Raw genomic sequence first — 19,587 nt, 5'->3', positions numbered from 1 at the left:
ACATGCTTTTTTTAGAGAATGAGGTTCTTCTTTTCAAGATGCCCTCATTGGGAATACCCTCAGTTCTACCCTATTCTCAAACCCCAATTAGCGACATTTCTAACCGGTCTATTAGTCAACTAAATAGCCAGCTCTAATGAAAACACTCCCCTGAGTAGAGTTTGAACCAGATACACTTAAGGCTCCTTCTAATTCCAGGAAAGAAAATTCTGGATGAAACTAGAAACAAGTCTAATTTCAGGAAGAATACTGAGGGTCAGTGAACTGTGAAGGTGCGGACAATAAATATTTTAGACATTATGGCAACCAACGATAATTCGCTATGGCAAGGAGCTGGCTAGAGTTCAAACGAGGCATAGGTCGGAGGTCAAATTACGTTTCACAAAGGGCAATATTTCATAGAAAATGAAGGTGAAGTTTTGCCTCCTGGGAAGGATTTTAGTTTCAACACCAGAATGTAGCATCAAACTATTGGGAGGTCTCTAGAAGTTTAAGGTGAACTGAAGGAAGGAAGGAAGAAGAAAGGTAAATGTCCAAGGACATCAAGGTTGGCTCCCACGGAGGACTAGTCGCTACCACCATCAGGAGGAAAGCGCTGCTTCCTGCCCCATGGATACTTACTGTGATACCGTGGGATGCTCCCATATGCTGCACATGAAGACCTGGGGAATTGTAATAAGACATTCCGGCTCTAGTCAGTGAAGTTGGTGGCGTGAAACCAACTGTGTGACTTGCATACGAGAGACCTGAAATGTAACAACAACTCGTAAGTATTATTACAAACTCAACTATCTGGTGTCTTTAAGCATCTAGGAGGCTTTAAAATGCAGTTCTTAGTCACCCACAAAAATGCAAACAGGTAAGAGGAGTGGTGGGCTCACCAAATGGCCTGCTGGATGGATAACAAGGGATATAAAAGTCAAGCCCTGGTACAGACTAGACAGGCCAGAAGTAAGTGCACACATAAATGGTCAGATAATCTTCAGTGAAGGTGCCAGGAATATGCAATGTGGAAAGGGTAGTCTCTTTAACAAACGGTGCTGGGAAAACTGGAGATTCATGTGCAGAAAGAATGACAGTGGAGCCCTATCTTACACCATACACAAAAATCAACTCAAAATGACTTAAATACCTAAATATAAGACCTGGAACCATAAAACTCCTAGAAGGAAATACAGGGGGAAAGCTCTATGACATTGGTCTTCGTAATGATCTCTTAGATAAGACTCCAAAAGCACAGCCAGCAACGCAAACATAGCCAAGCAGGACTACGGCACACCAACAGGCTTCTGTTCAGCAAAGGACGCAAGCAACAGAAAGGTAACCCAAACATGCACAAATCATACACCAGAGAAGGGGTTAGCGTCCAAAATGTATAAGGAACTCCTACAACTCAAAAGCACGTAAATAACCTGATGTAAAAATGGGCGAATGACTGGAATAGACATTTTTCCAAAGACAACATACAAATGGACAATAGGTATATGAAAAGATGCTCCGCGTCACTAATCATCAGGCAAAAGCAACTCAAAATCATAACAGGATATCATGTTACACCTGTTGGGATGGCTATTATAAAAAATAAAAATAAAAAACATTTTTAAAATGTTGGCAAGGATGTGGAGAAAAGGGAACTGCTAATGGGAATGTGCATTGGTATAGCCACTATGGAAAGCAGTATGGAGCTACCTCCAAAAATTAAAAATAGAACTACCATATGATCCAGCAATCCCACTTCCGGTAATTATCCAAAAGGATTGAAAACAGGATCTTGAAAAGAAATTTGCACTCATGTGTTCATTACTACACTATTCACAGTAGCCAAGACGTAGAAACAACCTAAAAGTTCATCATCAACAGATGAGTGGATAAAGAAAACATGGTATATACACACAATGGAATATTATTTAGCCCTTAAAAAGAAGAAAATTCCTTTAAAAAAGAACACGGATGAACCTGGAGGACATTATGCTAATATAAGCCAGTAACAGAAGGACAGATACTGCATGATACCACATACATGAGGGATCTAGGTCAAACTCACAGAAGCAGAGAGCACAACAGTGGTTGCCAGGGGCTGGGAGTAGAGGAAATGGGGGACTGTTGTTCGATGGGCACAAAGTTTCAATTTTATGAGAAGAATAAGTTCTAGAGATCTACTGCACAACATTGTTTTTTTTTTTAATTTATTTTATTTTTGGTTGCGTTGAGCTTGTGGGCTTTCTCTAGTTGTGGCGAGCGGGCTCTTGGTTGTGGTGTGTGGCCTTCTCATTGCGGTGGCTTCTCTTGTCGCTGAACACGGGCTTTAGGTGTGCGGGCTTCACTAGCTGTGGCATGTGGGCTCTAGAGCGCAGGCTCAGTAGTTGAGGTGCACGGGCTTAGTTGCTCCGTGGCATGTGGGATCTTCCCGGAACAGGGCTCGAACCCATGTCCCCTGCATTGGCAGGTGGATTCTTAATCACTGCGCCACCAGGGAAGCCCCACTGTGCTTTTTTAACAATACTGTACTGTACAGTTAATAATGTGTTAAGAGGGTAGATCTCATGTAAAGTGTTCTTATGACAACTAAAAAAAACCAAAGTCCAGCCTTGACAGGAGTCCAACTGAGATGTACAGAAGTAGAAGACATGAGAAGAAACAAGAGTAAAGTGGAAAAAATAGAGCAAAGGGGTAAAAATCAGATGCAAGAAAAGGGTAAGTGTCAAAAGATATACCAATAATAACGAGACAAAACCAATGGGTGTGTATAGCAGCCACAAAGCAAACAAAAAAATCACCACTGAGAACTTGGCAACTTCAGGATATTCAGTGAAGAAAACAAAAAGCCCTATATACGCCAATGTTCCCCCCAAAGAAACTGATATTCAAGGAAGAAAAACCCTCAGCCCACTATAACCTTCTGCATAGTCTTCATCTAGGACCCCAGAATCAGCTCCAAAGTTTAATGCCCAGATCTTAGTTCCCTGACCAGGGATCGAACCCGTATCCCTGCAGTGGTCGAGCAGTCTTAACGACTGGACTATCAGGGAAGTCCTTAAAGACGCTCTTCTATAGTGTCTTTTGACTTCCACAGTTGAGACATGCAGCCACCACGCCTATCTTTAGTTGTCTTGTCCCAGAATTTGTCTGTGCCCTCAACATTTATTGTTAAGGATTTTGTTTCTTGCTTTGACTATCAACTAGTGTGCTGCTTTCTATCTGACATATTTCCATTTCCAATTGTGGATTTTTGGTTCACATGTACAAAATGGAGGTCTGGGGTAAAGCACGAGTCTTTGGGAGCTCAGTGGTCATTTACCGTGACTTGTAGCTGTATTGCAAGAACTTCGTTCAGCTTGGGGAGGGAAGAAGGGGTTTTCTTTAAACAACTTTGGGAAATACAACCCTAATTCCATTTCTTATGAAAGTGGTGAAATTTAAGAGAAAAGCTTTGAAAGCAGGTCCTTATCCCCAGATAGAGAAGCTCAGGGGGGTTCGATTCATAATACAAAATAAATAAATAAGATCAAGCCCATTGCCTGCCCAAATTAAAAAAAAAAAAGTCCCTTCTCTGGCTATTAAAAAGGCCTGCATTTGGCTCCAAACTATCTCCTGATGTTCTAGGTCAGTGGTTCTCAATACCAAGAATCAAAGCCCTCGACCGACCCCAAATCAAGTGAGTCCGAATCTATGGGGAGCAGGGCCCCAGGGCAGCCAGTGATAAGAACCACGGTGACCTGATCACTCTTGATTCTGACCTCCACGTCTCAGTTCCCACCATGGCCTTTGCCTGGGATGTCTTCTCTTTACTGCAGGACTTGGTTTCTCCTTCTCCCCTTGTCAGTCAGGACCTCACTCAGCCTTTGGAGGGGCAAAGAGCCCAGACTCCAGAGCCGACTGCCATAGTATCTCGGGCTCTAGTTTTGCCACTTGGTGCTGAGCGACAGTGGACTTTAGATCCCTCAACTGTGAAATGAGATTATCACAGTGACTGCATGAGGTTGTTGTGAGGATGAAATGAGTTCCTGGCACAAAGGAAGGGCTCAGCATGTTTCAGCTCATTAACCTCTCCTTCAGGGCTCTTCTCAAAAGCTCTCTAAGCTGGGAGCTCTCTCTTCTTTGAAACTCTCTTTAAAGTATTTAGCATTTTTTTTATTATACCTTTTAATTTTATCCTAACTTTTTATTTTGAAATAGTTTGTGATTCGTAAGAAGTTGCAAAAATACAACAGGGTCCCTGTCTACCCTTCACCCAGCTCCCCCCAGTGATATCTTACATAACCACAGCACACTGTCAAAACCAGAAAATTGACACTGGTCCAATACAAGTGACTAAGGTACACCCTTTATTTGGATTTCATCAGTTTTTAATGCATTCTTCGTGTGTGTGTGGGTACAGGTGTAATTTTTATCACCTGTGTAGATCCAAGTAATTATCACCACAATCTGGATACAGAACTGTTAAAAAGCCACAAACAAGCTTCCTTGTGTTATCCCTTTATAGTCACCCCTTCCCTCTAATCCTAACCCCTGGCAACGACTGATCTGTGCTCCATCACTGTAATTTTGTCACTTTGAGAATGTTATAGATATGAAGTCATATAGTATATAACCCTTTCAGATTAGTTTTTCATTCATCACAATGCCCCTGTGATCCATACAAGTTATTGTGTGTATCAAGTTAATTCCTTTTTAGTGCTGGGTAGTATGTCATTGAGTGGGTGTACCACAACTTAACATTTTAGGGGATATAAAATACATAAAATTCGGGCTTCCCTGGTGGCGCAGTGGTTAAGAATCCACCTGCCAATGCAGGGAACGTGGGTTCAAGCCGTGGTCCAGGAAGATCCCGCTTGCCACAGAGCAACTAAGCCCATGTGCCACAACTACCGAGCCTGCATTCTAGAACTCATGAGCCACAACTACTGAGCCCATGTGCCACAACTACTGAGCCTGAGCTCTACAGCCTGTGCTCCGCCAACAAGAGAAGCCACCGCAATGAGAAGCCCGCGCACCGCAATGAAGAGTAGCACCCGCCTGCCGCAACTAGAGAAAGCCCACGTGCAGCAATGAAGATCCAACACAGCCAAAAATAAATTAATTAAATAAAAAAATTTTAAAAACCTATAAAAAAGCATTGCTTGTTAAAAAACAAGCAAACAAAAAATATACATATATAAAACTCATTATACTTGGCCTTGTATTAAGATTATCTTATTTCTTGTGTTTTGCCTCCTACTTCCCTAGGCCCTACAAGCTCTTAGAGGCCAGAGACCATGTCTTACTAGTTTTTGTTTTCCCTTAATCATCATGCATCTGACCCTCTTGCCCAGGAATACAATAAACAATAAGAATCCCAAAAAACCTAGGTAGAAAATATCTCCTAAACAGAATACCGTGGCTTTATAAAGCTATTCCTGGAATAAATTGCTCTTGCTGTGCTACACAAATGCATTAACTAGAGTAAAAATTTTAAGATTTATTTCACTGTCCACAAGCTCAAGACAACAAATTTTAAAAATGACTCATGAAAAGCAATTCATGACCAAAAACCACTGAGCAAAATGAATCAAGATACCAAAGTGTATAATCCATAGAAAACCAACTACCTAAAGGAAAATTGCAAGAGGTCGGGGGGATAGGGAGAGGAGGCACTTGAAAACACTAAAATATTAACACTGCCTTTGGATAAAAGGATTCTGGATGATTTTATTTCTGCTTCTTTATACCCTTCCAACTGCCCCCAAATTCCCTCTAATAAATCTTTGCTAAAGGAAGAAAAAAAAAAAAAAACAAGCATCGTCAAACCAAACTGAAGGCAGACACCTTCTGTTCCTTTGAAGTTTATCTTACTTCCACAAGTCAGACATGTCTCTGTTAACATTCATACACTAGAGATACGACTTCCTCTTTAACGCTCTCTGATCCGGCTCTGTCCCCATCACCCCATCAAGGCTGCTCTTGCCAAGGCCAGCAGTGTTTCTGTGCTGCCAGGTGTGCTGCTACTCTCCACCCTTCATTGCACTTGACCTTGGGGCAACGACAGACAAAGCTGACCCCTCCCTTCCTGCTGAAATGCTTTATCTTAACCTCAGTGACATCGGACACCAGTTTCCCTTCCCCTTCCCTGGTAGCAACTTCCCAATCTCCTTCGCCAGGTTTCCTCCTGCATCTGACCTCTAAATATTACATCCTTCAGGATCAGATGGGAGGGTTTTTCTCTTCTCCCTCCATCTTCCACGACTAGGTGATTTCATCTATGTTAATAGCTTTCTTTAAAATAAATTTTTTTATTTTAGAATAGTTTTAGGTTTACAGAAAAGTGGCAAAAATAGTACAGAGAGTTCCTGCATCTCACACACTCAGATTCCCCGTTATTATCATTATTATTATTATTTATTTATTTATTTATTTATTTTTTGGCCGTGCCCCGAGGCTTGTGGAATCTTAGTTCCCCAACCAGGGATCGAACCCAGGCCCTCAGGAGTGAAAGTGCAGAGTCCTAACTACTGGACCACTGGGGAATTCCAAAAGATGCCCTATTATTAACTTCTTATGCCAGTGTGGTACCTTCATCACAACTAATAAACCAATGTTGACACATTAACTCAGGTCCATACGTTACCTGGATTTCCTGAGGTTTTGCCTAATGTCCTCTTCCTGTTTCAGGAACCCATTTAGGATACCACATGCTTTTTAGTTTTCATGTCTCCTTAGGCACCTCTTGGCTGAGATAGTTCCTCAAACTTCCTTGTTTTTGATGACCTTGTCAGTTTTAAGGTGTATTGATCAGGTATTTTATAGACAGACTGTCCCTCTACTGTCTGATGTTTTCCATGTGGTTAGACTGGGGTGATTCGTTTTGAGGAGGAAGACTACAGAGGTAAAGGGCCCTTCTCATCACATCGTATCAAGGGTACATACTACTGACATGACTGACCACTGTCGATGTTGACCTTGATCTCCCAGATGAGGCAGTGCCTGTCAAGTTTTTCCTCTGTAAAGGTACTTTCTTTTTTTAAATAGCTAAGAAGTTTTTTTTATTATTTATTTAGTTATTTTATTTATTTTTGGCTGTGTCGGGTCTTAGTTGAGGCACGTGAGATCTTCCTTGTGGTGCACGGGCTTCTGTCTAGTTGTGGCACACAGGCCCCAGGGAGCCCGGGCTCTGTAGCTGTGGTGCACGGGTTCCAGAGAGCGTGGACTCTGTAGTCTGCAGCACGTGGGCTCTAGTTGAGGTGCGCGAGCTCAGTAGTTGTGGTGCACAGGCTTAGCTGGCCCACGGCGTGTAGGATCTTAGTTCCCTGACCAGGGATTGAACTCGCGTCCCCTTCATTGTAAGGTGGATTTTTTACCACTGGACCACCAGGGAAGTCCCAAGGTACTCTTTTTTTCCCCTCCCTTTCACACTGTATTCTTTGCAAGGAAGTCCCTATCTTTAGCCCACATTTAAAGAGTAGGGAGCTATTTCCACTTCTGTGAAGATGGAGTCTCTATGTCAATTATTTGGAATTCTTCTGTATAGGTGATTTATCTCTTCTCCTGTGTTTATTTACTTAGTCATTTGTTTATATCAGTGTGAACCAATGCATATTTGTTTTATGTTTGGGTTATAATCTAACATTACATTTTTTATTTTATTGCTCAAATTGTTCCAATTTGGGCCTTTGGGAGCACTTTCAGTTAGCTCCTGTGTCTCTTGGACCTATCCTCATCTTTCAGTTTTTTGACCTTCTCCTTACTTTCTGGCATTACCAGATTGTCCACGTTCATCTTGTATGTTCCCTGCCCAAGGCTCTAGAAATATCCATTTCTTCCAGGAGCCCTAGTTCTTTTCATTGGAGAATGGAATTAGAAACCAAGATCTGGGTGATGGGTATGCCTGTTGCTAGTGGGGTGTAGATCCTTTTTAAAACTTCATTATTCCCCATGGCTGATGTAGGCACATGAAAATATGTTAACTGGGAATGTCTTTTTCTCAGGCTATATAAAATAGTGAACAACTTGAAAAAAGTTGTTGAAAAAATAATACTGTCCCTCTATATAATCCGCATACATAAGCAAGAAGATTTTTCATAAGTACTGGGAAATGTACCTTTCAATCAAATTGTGAGATAGCCCTCAAAATATTCCAAGTCAGTGAAAATGCAAGACTGGCAATGCCAATGATAACCAGAAATGGTAAGGGAAGAAGAGCCAAAATGCTTAAAATGGAAATGAAAACTAAACAAACAGCATAATTCCACTAAAGAAGTGATTAGATATTCTTAATACTGAGAACCACAAATTCTTCCAATAAAAAAATAAAGTGAAAAGAAAACTTGAAAATTCAGATTTTGCTAATGAATTATGTATCCAATGGACTAGATTAGAATAGGAGTAATTCTACCGCCAAATAGAGGAGATTATAATCTACTTTGATGATATTATAGAATTTAAAATACGATACAAATGTTCTCACTAAGGCTGGCTGAGAGAAAAAAAAAAACCTAGGTGTTACTTATTAAGATGTAGTTTAAGGGAAAACCAACTAGCTTGTCTACACAAGCAAGTCCCACATTACAGGAACAGGGGCAGCAAAAGCCAAAATTCTGTGCATGGAATAAAATCTTCCTGCAGAGTATTTGTTACCATAGAAGTTAATATTCCCAACCAAGGCCTCACTTTTGTTTTTTTCTTTCTTCAATGACCACAACACACTAGAGTCTGCCATACAGAGTGAAGTAAGTCAGAAAGAGAAAGACAAATACCGTATGCTAACACATATATATGGAATTAAAAAAAAAATGTCATGAAGAACCTAGGGGTAAAACGTGAATAAAGACACAGACCTACTTGAGAATGGACTTGAGGATATGGGGAGGGGGAAGGGTAAGCTGTGACAAGGCAAGAGAGAGGCATGGACATATATACACTACCAAGCGTAGGGTAGATAGATAGTGGGAAGCAGCCGCAGAGCACAGGGAGATCAGCTCGGTGCTTTGTGACCACCTGGAGGGGTGGGATGGGGAGGGTGGGAGGGAGGGAGATGCATGAGGGAAGGGATGTGGGAACAGATGTATATGTATGACTGATTCACTTTGTTATAAAGCAGGAACTAATAAAAAAAATTTTTTTTTAAAAGAGACTTGAGGAACCTTCCTGCATTATGTAAGCAAAGTTTCATTGTTTCAGTTAAATAGATGAACTTGACCAAAGAGTTTCAAACAAGTAGCTAACCCATTCTTTACTTTACTTGTCATGTTTATGTATATATGTATGTATCTGCATGTGTGTATAGTTAATATTATATTAAAACTCATCTTATTTACATGTGAAAAAAAAAATGACCACAACACTATATTTAATGAATTGGAAGTTACATGCCTGTAGGTTTAACTAAATCAAAGAGAACCTGAATTTATATTAACATGAATCAGCATCACGATCAACTATAAAAGCCTCCCTCCTTCTTGCTTCTTCCTAACTCATGACTTCCTTTTACATCAATAAATCAGAAAGCAAAGACAACCTTTATCATGGTAACGAAACCCAAGTGCTATTTGGGGAAAACTGAGAGGCGGCTAGGGAGAGAAGCTTCTGGAGAGACCTCAAGGCCACTGCAGAGCAGGAGAAACAGATTCAGGAACATCCTCTGGGCAAGAACAGCTGACGACTGTGCTGTGGATCTACAACAGAAAGTCCTTTTGGTTCGCACACAGCCCCTCTTCCCCCTGTCACATGCCAGAGAGCGTGCCGGCCCCAAGCGGACAAAAGCTGCCACACTTCGTGTTGGACTTTTTAAAAATCACCCCTCTTACAAAAACAAAAAGTCACAGCAGCACAGTGCTTGGGCTGGATCCTAAACTCACAAAACCAAGCCCCTCCTGCCTGCCACTATCCACGGCCACCTGCGAGGCTGCATTTCCCCTTTGTCAACCTGAAGGGCGTCCCTGGTGCCTAATTATTACAACAGACAAAATGAGATGTCACCCTAACCTGAAGCTGTTTTACTGTCCGAAGCCACATAACCTTTATTGCCACCCTTGTAAGCCGTCACCTCACTGTATTCTGTGTGAAAGTGCTCCACCACCGCCCTTCCCCCCTCCCCACACACTTTTTTCCCCAGCTCTGTTGAAAATCTGTTTACCAGCACGCATAAGAACATCAGCCTGGACACTTCAGTCACAAGACACAACCCCTTGGCTGACTACCTTTTCTTTCCTCCCTCCATCCCACTTGCCCGCCCCCCCACTCCGGCCCCCTGCTTCCTCTTTCTTCCCTGCTGGATCATTTACTTGCCCTCCTGGCCCGAAAGCCCCATGCTGTGCGGGTACCGAGCCAGAGACCCTGGGGAGAGAGTTTTTCAGGGTCAGATGAAGACAAGCATGCCTTTGAGGGAAAGGCTTCTAAGGGGCAAAGCCAGAGGCAGAAGCGAAGCCAGTTCCTTCTTGCACGGCCTGCCTACTAGGGCCGAGGCCCACTCACCCATCAGTGGAAATAGCAGGAGGCAGCTCATGCTCGAAAGAACACAGGCTTTGTGTGAAGCAAGACATGCCCTGCCTGGCCACTGCCACTTCCCGGCCATGTGACCAGTAGCTACAGACCCACCAAATGACTGCTTCCTCAATTTTAACACGACGCCTGCGTTAATTATTCTGAGGATAAAAAGGAGATGAGGTATGTAGACCATAATGAGAACCCATAAAACATATGCTATGATGCATTTCAGAAATCTGCCCAAGGTTTTTGTCAAACCACCGGCACTTAAAATCATAGTCAAAGTCTTTTTAAAAAGGTTTTTTAGAGTTAAGTTACTTTTTTGGTTCCAGAAAACCACCAGCTGACACTGTTTTAAAACTGCAAGCTAAGACTCAGTTGTGATAGCACTGATCGTTTCTGGTGTTTCTGGACAACACATGACCACTCTCTGTTTACAAGATTTTCATATGCTAGAAGGGAATGTATTCAGGGAAACGTTAAATACAGCAGAAACAGAGGTAGCTGAGAACATGTACTCACCAGGTGATATCGGCCGGCTAGAACTGGGAGAAGGTGTGTAAGGAATCGGGCTGGACACGGTGCGAGGTCTTAATCCTTGTGCAGACATCTCGTTAAAATACCTAAGAGGAGTGTGGGAGATGGTTAGAGCCGCCTGCGTTCCAGTGGTTCCTAAGAGAGCTCCTATGAGAAAATGTTTGGGGTTCACATCTTGAGGTCAAACTCCTGAATGTTTAGAAATCAACGCTGTAGTGAGGAGACATGTATAATATGGACCCCGGAGCCATGCTGTTCCACTGCTTGGCAAAGCTCTCTCCCCAGGGGCACAGGTGAGGGAATCCGGGGTGTTTTCGCTCAGGATGGAGGCCTGGTGACAGAGCTGCGTCATGCAACAGAGAGGACCAAGCTTCTCTCCATCACACTATAGCTATGTAGACATTCACCACCACTGTCCCAAGAATTAGACAAATCCACGTTCTAGTGGCTACCTGTAAACTGTTACTTGAAAGGCAAAACCAAACAAGCCCTCTGAGACGCATATCATCGAATTGGAGATAATGTGATCCCGTGAAATGGATGTCAATTGTCTACAAGGCAGGCCTTGCTTAAGGAACAGTCACGTGTTCAAATGCAGAACGTGGAATATAATAAATGACACATGGGCTGAGCACCTCTGCAGGTCATGCCGTGCCGGGTCTGACTTATTACTGGATTCGGAAGTCACCTCAGGCCTCACTTTGTGAACAAGCACAGAGAGCGGATGAGGAGGAATTTCTGCTTGAGAGACTCCCTAATAAGCGATCCTTCCCAGGCCTTCTGGCCAAAGGAGGGAACGGCCACATGTGTGGGCGTTTCTATCCCAGGAAACATCTCAGCCCTGATATGCAACCAGTTCACGTGAGGAACTTTTAACACAGGTATTCCTATGCTCGTTTATTCAACTCGAAGAAAACCAGACTCCCAAGTTTGGCATGCACCTCTCAACGAGCTACCTACCACCAATTCTTCCTACGCTCTTTAGCACGGCCCACCACAGTGCCACCAGGCTGGACCTCTTGTATTCTACAGCCAGTGGGGTGGCTAAGACCGCCTCTTGGTCTTTAAGGAATTAAACACACTTGTAGACGTCTCAAGTGTCTGACTATTTTCTTTCTCCCAAATATGACATCATCATTCCCAGTAGAGAGAGCAGATGTCTTTATTCAACAGCTGTACTCTACCTGGGATAATCTGACCTAAAAAGGTAAGGCAAACCTTCTGGAGTGAATACCAATTCTGGAAAAAAAAAAAATTTATCTGGAAAGCCTGAAGTAGCTTCAGTGTTGTCACCACAGTCAGAGAAACTGTCCCTCAGAGTATGTCGTACTCAAAATCAAGCACAGGGTACTGTGTGTATTCATACATGCTCTGTTCCATGTCTTAAGGTAGTTAAAAAAGTAGTTAATAAGTTACCTACTATTGTGGCTTATGTTTTCAATGAAATGGTTTTCAGAGGATGAGTTTCAGAAAGAATGAGACACTGTCAGAAGCTGATCAGTGAAATTCAGAGTTATGATATAAACTTCTGGGAAAGAATCCTCTTTATTCTTTTCCAAGGAGGAAGGTATTTTTTTTAAAAAACAGATCTAAGTCTGTTTTTTATAAAGTTTTTTAAATTATAAAAGTAGATCAGGAATTCCCTGGCGGTCCAATGGTTAGGACTCTGTGCTCTCACTGCTGAGGGCCTGGGTTCCATCCCTGGTCGGGGAACTAAGACCTTGCAAGCTGTGCACTGCAGCCAAAAAAAAAAAAAAGTAGATCTTCGTTATAGAAAAATTTATTTTTCATGAAACGATAATACCACAGCAAATACTGTCCACAGCAAATTAATCAAAAGCCTTGTTAGCCCTCTGGATCTATTCAATAAGAGAAACAGAGTGCTGACCTGCTAACACTGCCCACGTGTGTTCAGACGACATGCTCTGGCATCAACAGCTAGCACCAGTCCTCACAGCCGCTGGCAGACCCTGGTCTGAGGCACTGGCTGCCCAGCCCAGGTGGATGTTGCTTATCTTTTTTTTTTTTTGGTACGCGGGCCTCTCACTGCTGTGGCCTCTCCCGCTGCGGAGCACAGGCTCCAGATGTGCAGGCCCAGCGGCCATGGCTCACGGGCCCAGCCACTCCGCAGCATGTGGGATCTTCCCGGCCTGGGGCACGAACCCGTGTCCCCTGCATCAGCAGACGGACTCTCAACCACTGCGCCACCAGGGAAGCCCCTGTTGCTTATCTTAACGATCACCTCACTCCCAAGCACAGAGGAGGAGGGCAGGTGGGGAAGGAAAGGAAAATCTGGGTGAGCAAAGAGAACTGAGCCATGTCCTCTAGTTAACCAAAGGATGCCTCTCTTATTCTGGCCCATTTCCCAGAGGGACAGTGAGGGGACTTGATATCGAGACCTGAGCAGATAAATGCACTGTGTGAGTTCTATTTTTGAAAAGTAGCTGCAAAAAGGTTGAAATGTTACCAAGTGTGTTAAACCAAAGCCTCTGGCTTTCAACAACTTCCACCCACCCCCCGCGGACTCTTTCGCCCCCTGGATGTATTTGCTTCCTCAGGCTGTACCGCGCACCACCTGCTCACCTGTACCTAGGGATTAAGATATGCGCCCGTGCTCTAAAGAAACGTGGCCCAGGATGAGACGACTCAACAACACCTGCAAACGCTGCCTCCCGACACAAAACCTGCCTTCATGTCTGTTCCACTGAGTAATTTGGGAAAGGCCATTTTTTTTTGTCTTTTTGTGTTTAAGGAGGTCAAACTTCTTCATTTATCCCACTCTCAGCATCTGCACTGAGGCCACGGTATTCATCATCACAATAAATAAACGTTCCTGCCATCTGCTGCCTCATCTTACAGGAGGTGAAGAGGGGCTGGAGCCTCGGCTGCCGTTGTTTTCCCGAGGCTCGTGAGACATGCACGCACCTTTCATCATCCATCTCTAAGCTGGACTCGCTCTCGGAGAGCTGTCGACAGAGGGCCTCTCTTCTCTCCATCTCCCTCTGCAGCTTCCTCTGCAGCCTCAGATTCTCTTCCCTCATGTGACGTTCCTCCTCCAGATACTGCGCCATTTTCTCGGAATCTGAAACGCCAGAGTTCTCAAATTAAACCACGGTCCGTGCAGTCAGAGTCCACTCTTCAAAAAGGCGGTGGTCCAGCTCCTGTGCCACAGACCAAGAAGTGCTGAAAGACAGCCATTCTCACTCTCCCACACACAGATGAGATCTGGATTTCAAGTTTATCCCAAGCACCAAGGGTGACCCACGATTTGCATTTAGAAAAACATACGAAAAGCAGTGCTGTCAGGTTAGACATCTTCCATCCTGCTTCCCTGCCTTCTAAAGTGCTTTATGTGGAGGAAGGAATGCTGGAGCTACGTGTGGCCTGAGCAGCTCCCAGAGCTCCCTCTATACGGCTGGAGCAGAGAGGGAAAGGGGTCCAGCTGGGGAAACAGACTCAGCCCACGGGGTCCCCTCCAGGCACCAGTTCTGCTGCCTGTCAACTCCAGACACAGCGGGGTAGGTCACCTATGGGAGCACACCCATGGGTCACACTTGTTAGCACACCCCCCAGTGCACTGGGAGGTGCGGGAGGGAGTGGTTTGCACACGGAGAGCCAGTGTACTCAACGTGCTAGGCAACAGTTATAAATCTTTTTATAAAACTAGAAACTGACATAACAAGCAACTTTAGATCAGTATTTCAAATCAGTCTAGTTTTTGGTGTTTGTGTTACTGTTTCCTGACTTAGGCACAGTCTTTCGGAGTCAAACAGCAGGGAAAGGCCTACATGCAGCCAGGATCTTGGGATGGCACCACGCTTATGAACAAATACCCCTTCCTTGGGAGCTGCCCCATATGCAGAGAGGTCTCTGCTACAGCGCCGGCCAGAGCTAACCAGCCCCAGGGCACGACGCTGGACCCAGGCTAAGCCAGCCAGATCATCCTTCCTGCGAATCTGAAATGTGGAACTGATACCTTCCTGGGGCTCTGGAATCTCGTTCTGCTGAGTTGCCTGGACCTACTGTAACCCCTGCCCTTCTGAGTGACTCTGTGCAGGACTCTGTGGCGCCCTCTAGCGTCCCTCCAGGCAAAGGGAAAACATGACCCTCCCCTCTGTCCTGGTTTACCTCAGACACAATGTGTTGTCACTAAGTATCTTGAATACTTATCTTGGTATCTTGAATATCCTTATTTCAGAAATTCAAATGAAAATACCAAAATTATTAAACACTATATCCCTGGGCCGTTTTCAATCTAACCAGAAACCCTGCTGTCTAATCCAGATGCAAAAATCTCTTTAATGGAAGGCATGCTGGGAAAATATTTACAAAGTACACTTTTAATATAAATGATTTAAGTTATTTCATCCCAAATATGTCAGCAGACGGAATTTTTCATTTGCTCTACAGGCATTGCTACATTGGCCTCTTGGAGTATCTACTGTTTCTAGACTAGAGGGACAGTTGTCGGAGGAGGTTGCCTTTCTTTTCCATAAATAGGAAAGCTTCACAGAACTGAGGATTCATGAGGCTTTGAGAATAATTACTTAAGAGGAAACACTGTCTTTCAAAGAAAATGGCAATCCTCTAGCATCTGGGGAAACCAGCAGGGGAATCCTTCCACAACAAGCTACCGACAAGAACATCAGTCACCAGGGGTGATGGCTGAAAAGACCTCCTGGCAGTCTGGCAATTAACCCAGAAGCTGGAGGCACCGAGAAGGCACCAGGCCCACAGCCTCTGGGAGTGAGAGACCCAGGCACAGATGGCTGACGCCATGGCATTCCTTGGGTGCCCTCTGCTGGCTATCGCACACCTGACTTCAAAGGACTATAGATTTATTCTCAGGAGTCTTCCTCTTTCTCCCACAAAGAGCTCCCTAGGACTCAGGGTCCAGAGGTTATGTTGCCCCCATCTTCAGCCATCTCACAGCAGTTAGTCAAAGATAGTGTCAGCTGAGGGTGACTTACAGACAGTCTCCCAAGAGACGAGTCCTACCTGATCCCAAGGTGGCCTATACCTTTTAAATTCCCTTTCAGGTTTATGGCTAGAGAATACTAGCCATATCGGATGGGGTGCCCAGACCCCATCCAAACCACTTAAATCAGAATCCCCAAGGATGAAGCCTCTCCACTGGTCTACCAAAAACTCCCCAGGGGACTCTGATGTCAGTTGAGAGCTACTGAGAGAGCGGTTCAAGTTCAGAAACAGCTGGACTTGGGGGAGAGGGACCAAGTGCCCCAGGAGCTTTCAAAGTGGACAAGGTTACCCAACCTAACGAGGCAGAGGCAGGTGGATGAGGAAAGCCATTAACTCATACTCTACACCCAACCCAAAGCTACTGTGTGCAGCGAAGCGCCACGGCTTTCCCTGTCCTCACAGGATCCAAACAGCACTTTGCAGAAGCCTCTGCTGACATCCGCAGTCTCTCCAGAGACCAAACAGTACAGTAGGAAGGAAGTAGAGGAAATAAGATATTCTTCCCAAACTTCTTCTAAAAATGTTGTCTGGGGAACAACAAGGTAAGTATGTACAAGAAAGAAAAATCTAAACTGACAGCAGTGGAAGGAGTTCAGAAAGGTGCTATAAGACCTATGTCTGTCCAACACAGCAAAAACTCAAAAAATATCCTAACCTAAAACAACTAATATTTGAGAACTCCTTGATTTGTTTTCACGGAATACACATCCATTATGGTTCTCAAGCCGGGGTACATATCAGAATCACCTCTATTTAAAAAAATACAGAGGACCAGGCTCCACTCCTAGAGTAAAAGCCCAGAACCCTGGATGGGGTTAGACAGCACAGTGGACTCCCAAAGATGTCCGCATCCTAATCCCTGGAGCCCGTGTCCAGGTTGCCTTCCATGGCAAAAGAGACTTGCAGGTGTGATTAAATTAAGGACCTTGAGATGGGAACTCATCCTGGATTATCTGGCTGGGCCCGATGCAATCAGAGTCCTTACACAAGGAAGGCAGGAGGGTCAGAGGGAACAGATGTGACAAGAAGCAGAGGTGAGAGTGGTACCAACGCAAAGGAGTCATGAGCCAAAGAATGCAGACAACCTCCAGAAGCGGAACAAGCAAGGACACGGATTCTCCCTTAGAGTCTTTTACAAGGAACCAGCCCTGCTGACACCTTGATTTTAGCCCAGGGAGACCTATTTTGAACCCAGGCCTCCAAAAAACATGATATAATAAATTTGTGTTGTTTTAAATTACTAAGTTTGTGCTCATTTGTTAACAGCAGCAACAGGAAACTTGAACACACTGTACTTCTTAAAGGCTCCCAGGAGAACCCTGATGCACCCATCCCAGATGCATTACTGGACTAGAACTTGAAATCAGCTTTGGAGAAGAAAACATAAAGATAAGAAGCACTGAAATTTTAAATGCACATTTCATCTGACTCAGCAAATCCATGCCATGGAATTTACCCTGAAGGTGTTTGTGCACAGGTATCAAACATTTGTACAGAGATATTCGCTATGGTTGTAGCATCACCACCCAAAGGGGTCTGTTGGTAAGGGATGAGTTAAATAAGTTACAGTGTATCCATACACTCAAATACTACAGAGCCTTTAACAGGGGGCGTGGACTCCCCTGGCAGTCCAGTGGTTAAGACTCCGTGCTTCCAAAGCACAGGGCGTGGGTTCAATTCCTGGTCGGGGAACTAGGATCCCACATGCCGCACGGTGCGGCCAAAAGATTAAAAAAAGGGGGGGGGGCAGGGGGAGTAAGGCAGCTCAGTGTATATTGGCAGGGAAAAAACTGTAAGACATAGTGAGTGAAAAGAAAAATGCAAAAGGGTATGTTCATTGTGCTACTATTTGTATAAAAGAAGTCTATACACACACACACCTGAAGAATATATTAAAAATGTGTTAATTGTGAGAACTGGGCGGCTGGGGATCAGGGGTGAAAGGGAGACTTATTTTTCCCCTGCATACCTTTCACTGTATTATCTATTCAAATAAGTTGAACGGCCTAAAAACCAAAACAGAAGAAACCCAAGTGAATGCAGAGTGATGTAATCAAGTGTCCAGAAATTAGTTCCTTTGATTTCCAAAAATAAAAAGGAGAAATTTCAAAAGCATTTATTCTTCAACCACCATGAACAATCGTTAGCTGAGGCCAAATTTCGGTAGTAAAGAAGATAAACACTGTTCTCTGCCTAATGCCCCCAAAGTACACTGAGGTCTCCTGCACTGCTTCTGTTAGCACCATCCGAGAGATGAACACCAGGAAGGTTAGAAATAGTACCTCTGATATAAAATAGATAACTAACGGGGACCTACTGTATAGCACAGGGAACTCTGCTCAATATTATGTAACGACCTTATATACAGGAAAAGAATCCAAAAAAAAGAGTGGATATATGTATATGAATAACTGATTCACTTTGCTGTACCACAGAAACTAACACAACACTGTAAATCAACTATACTCCAATAAAAAATTATTAAAAAAAAAAAAGAAAGAAATAGTACCTCTGATTCTGGACCATCCTGAAATTACGTGATTTTCTAGAAGTACTCTAAACTATTTGCCCTGCCCTACTGTAATTTTTTTAAAATAATTTATTCCAGGATGACAGACATATAAATATGTACTAGCGATGAAACACAATATGAATTTGATTTATACAAATTCAATAGTAAATATAGGTAAAACTCTATACTTGGTAAATGGATTAATTCTGTGGACAGATGACCAGTGACACCAAGGCTACGTACGCTGTAACTGGGCAGCTCTCAGTTGCTTCTTCAGCCTCTCCACTTCATTCTTTAAAAACCTGATGTGTCGCATCATGTTTTCTGGTGAGTCGATCTCCATGGAGATGTCTCGAGGCGATGGGGGAGCGGACACCGGCTGGTCTAATTTCTCCTGCAGGATTCTTCATTGAAAAGAAAATTCCAACAATGAAAAACAGTTTGCCTTTAAAACACAAAACGTTGATTTGATGCTCACCATCGTCTATTTAAAAAATACATGAATAAGTTCTCAGCAATCAGAAAAATAAATAAATAAAAGACAAAAACAACAAATTCTAGCTGGGAGGTTTAACAGCATGATCATGTTAATCGCCAAAATTCATTGAATTGTTTGACTCCTGTGCCCATTTTCCATCAACTTCTGGTCGCCCTTACCTGACAGTCAAGTCAAAGGGCAGAGCTGAAGGAGCCACCTTCCTTTTTCTCCTTTCAAACGGCCACTGGTAATAAAGCCTCACTGAAAAAAAAGTCTGTAGCACTGGCTTCTGATTATCATGCCCGAATACACTGGGCAATCAGAATGATCCGCTGACTAAATGGTCCACATGCTGGGTTGGAGGGAATGGCGACACTGGAGGAATTTCCTCTCAAGGCTCTCAGTTGAAACTTACAAACTACAGATTATGACTCTCCTTGGAGAGTGACATCATGTAAAGAGACTGACTTCTCAACTCCCCTCCTGAAAAACCAATCCTGAAGGTTTGGCAAACTGGACTGATGGCCCTTTGCTTCTGGCCACAGCAAAGGTAAAAAGAGTTCAAAAAACAAAAACAAAATGTACTGGGTTAATAACTGGTGGTGCCACCTTCTCTACCAAT

The 19,587-nt window shown here is 43.7% G+C and overlaps 1 protein-coding gene across 2 annotated transcripts in view; it reads right to left on the bottom strand.

The window, feature by feature from the left end:
* Window positions 1-19,587, bottom strand: part of CCDC6 (coiled-coil domain containing 6) — a 119,246-nt gene that overhangs the window by 13,016 nt on the left and 86,643 nt on the right. For both annotated transcript variants that reach the window (XM_082606646.1, XM_082606645.1), the window contains exons 5-8: window positions 18,731-18,891; window positions 13,921-14,077; window positions 10,981-11,081; window positions 622-746 (exon numbers count right to left, since the gene is read on the bottom strand). In XM_082606646.1, coding sequence (XP_082462772.1) covers window positions 622-746; window positions 10,981-11,081; window positions 13,921-14,077; window positions 18,731-18,891 — 544 coding nt within the window. The remainder of the gene's footprint in view (window positions 1-621; window positions 747-10,980; window positions 11,082-13,920; window positions 14,078-18,730; window positions 18,892-19,587) is intronic.

This window comes from Mesoplodon mirus (assembly GCF_964341445.2).
Source record: "Mesoplodon mirus genome assembly, chromosome: 2".
Lineage (NCBI taxonomy): Eukaryota > Metazoa > Chordata > Mammalia > Artiodactyla > Ziphiidae > Mesoplodon > Mesoplodon mirus.
Note: the sequence above shows the minus strand (reverse complement) of the source record. Positions and strands in the feature narration are given on the sequence as shown.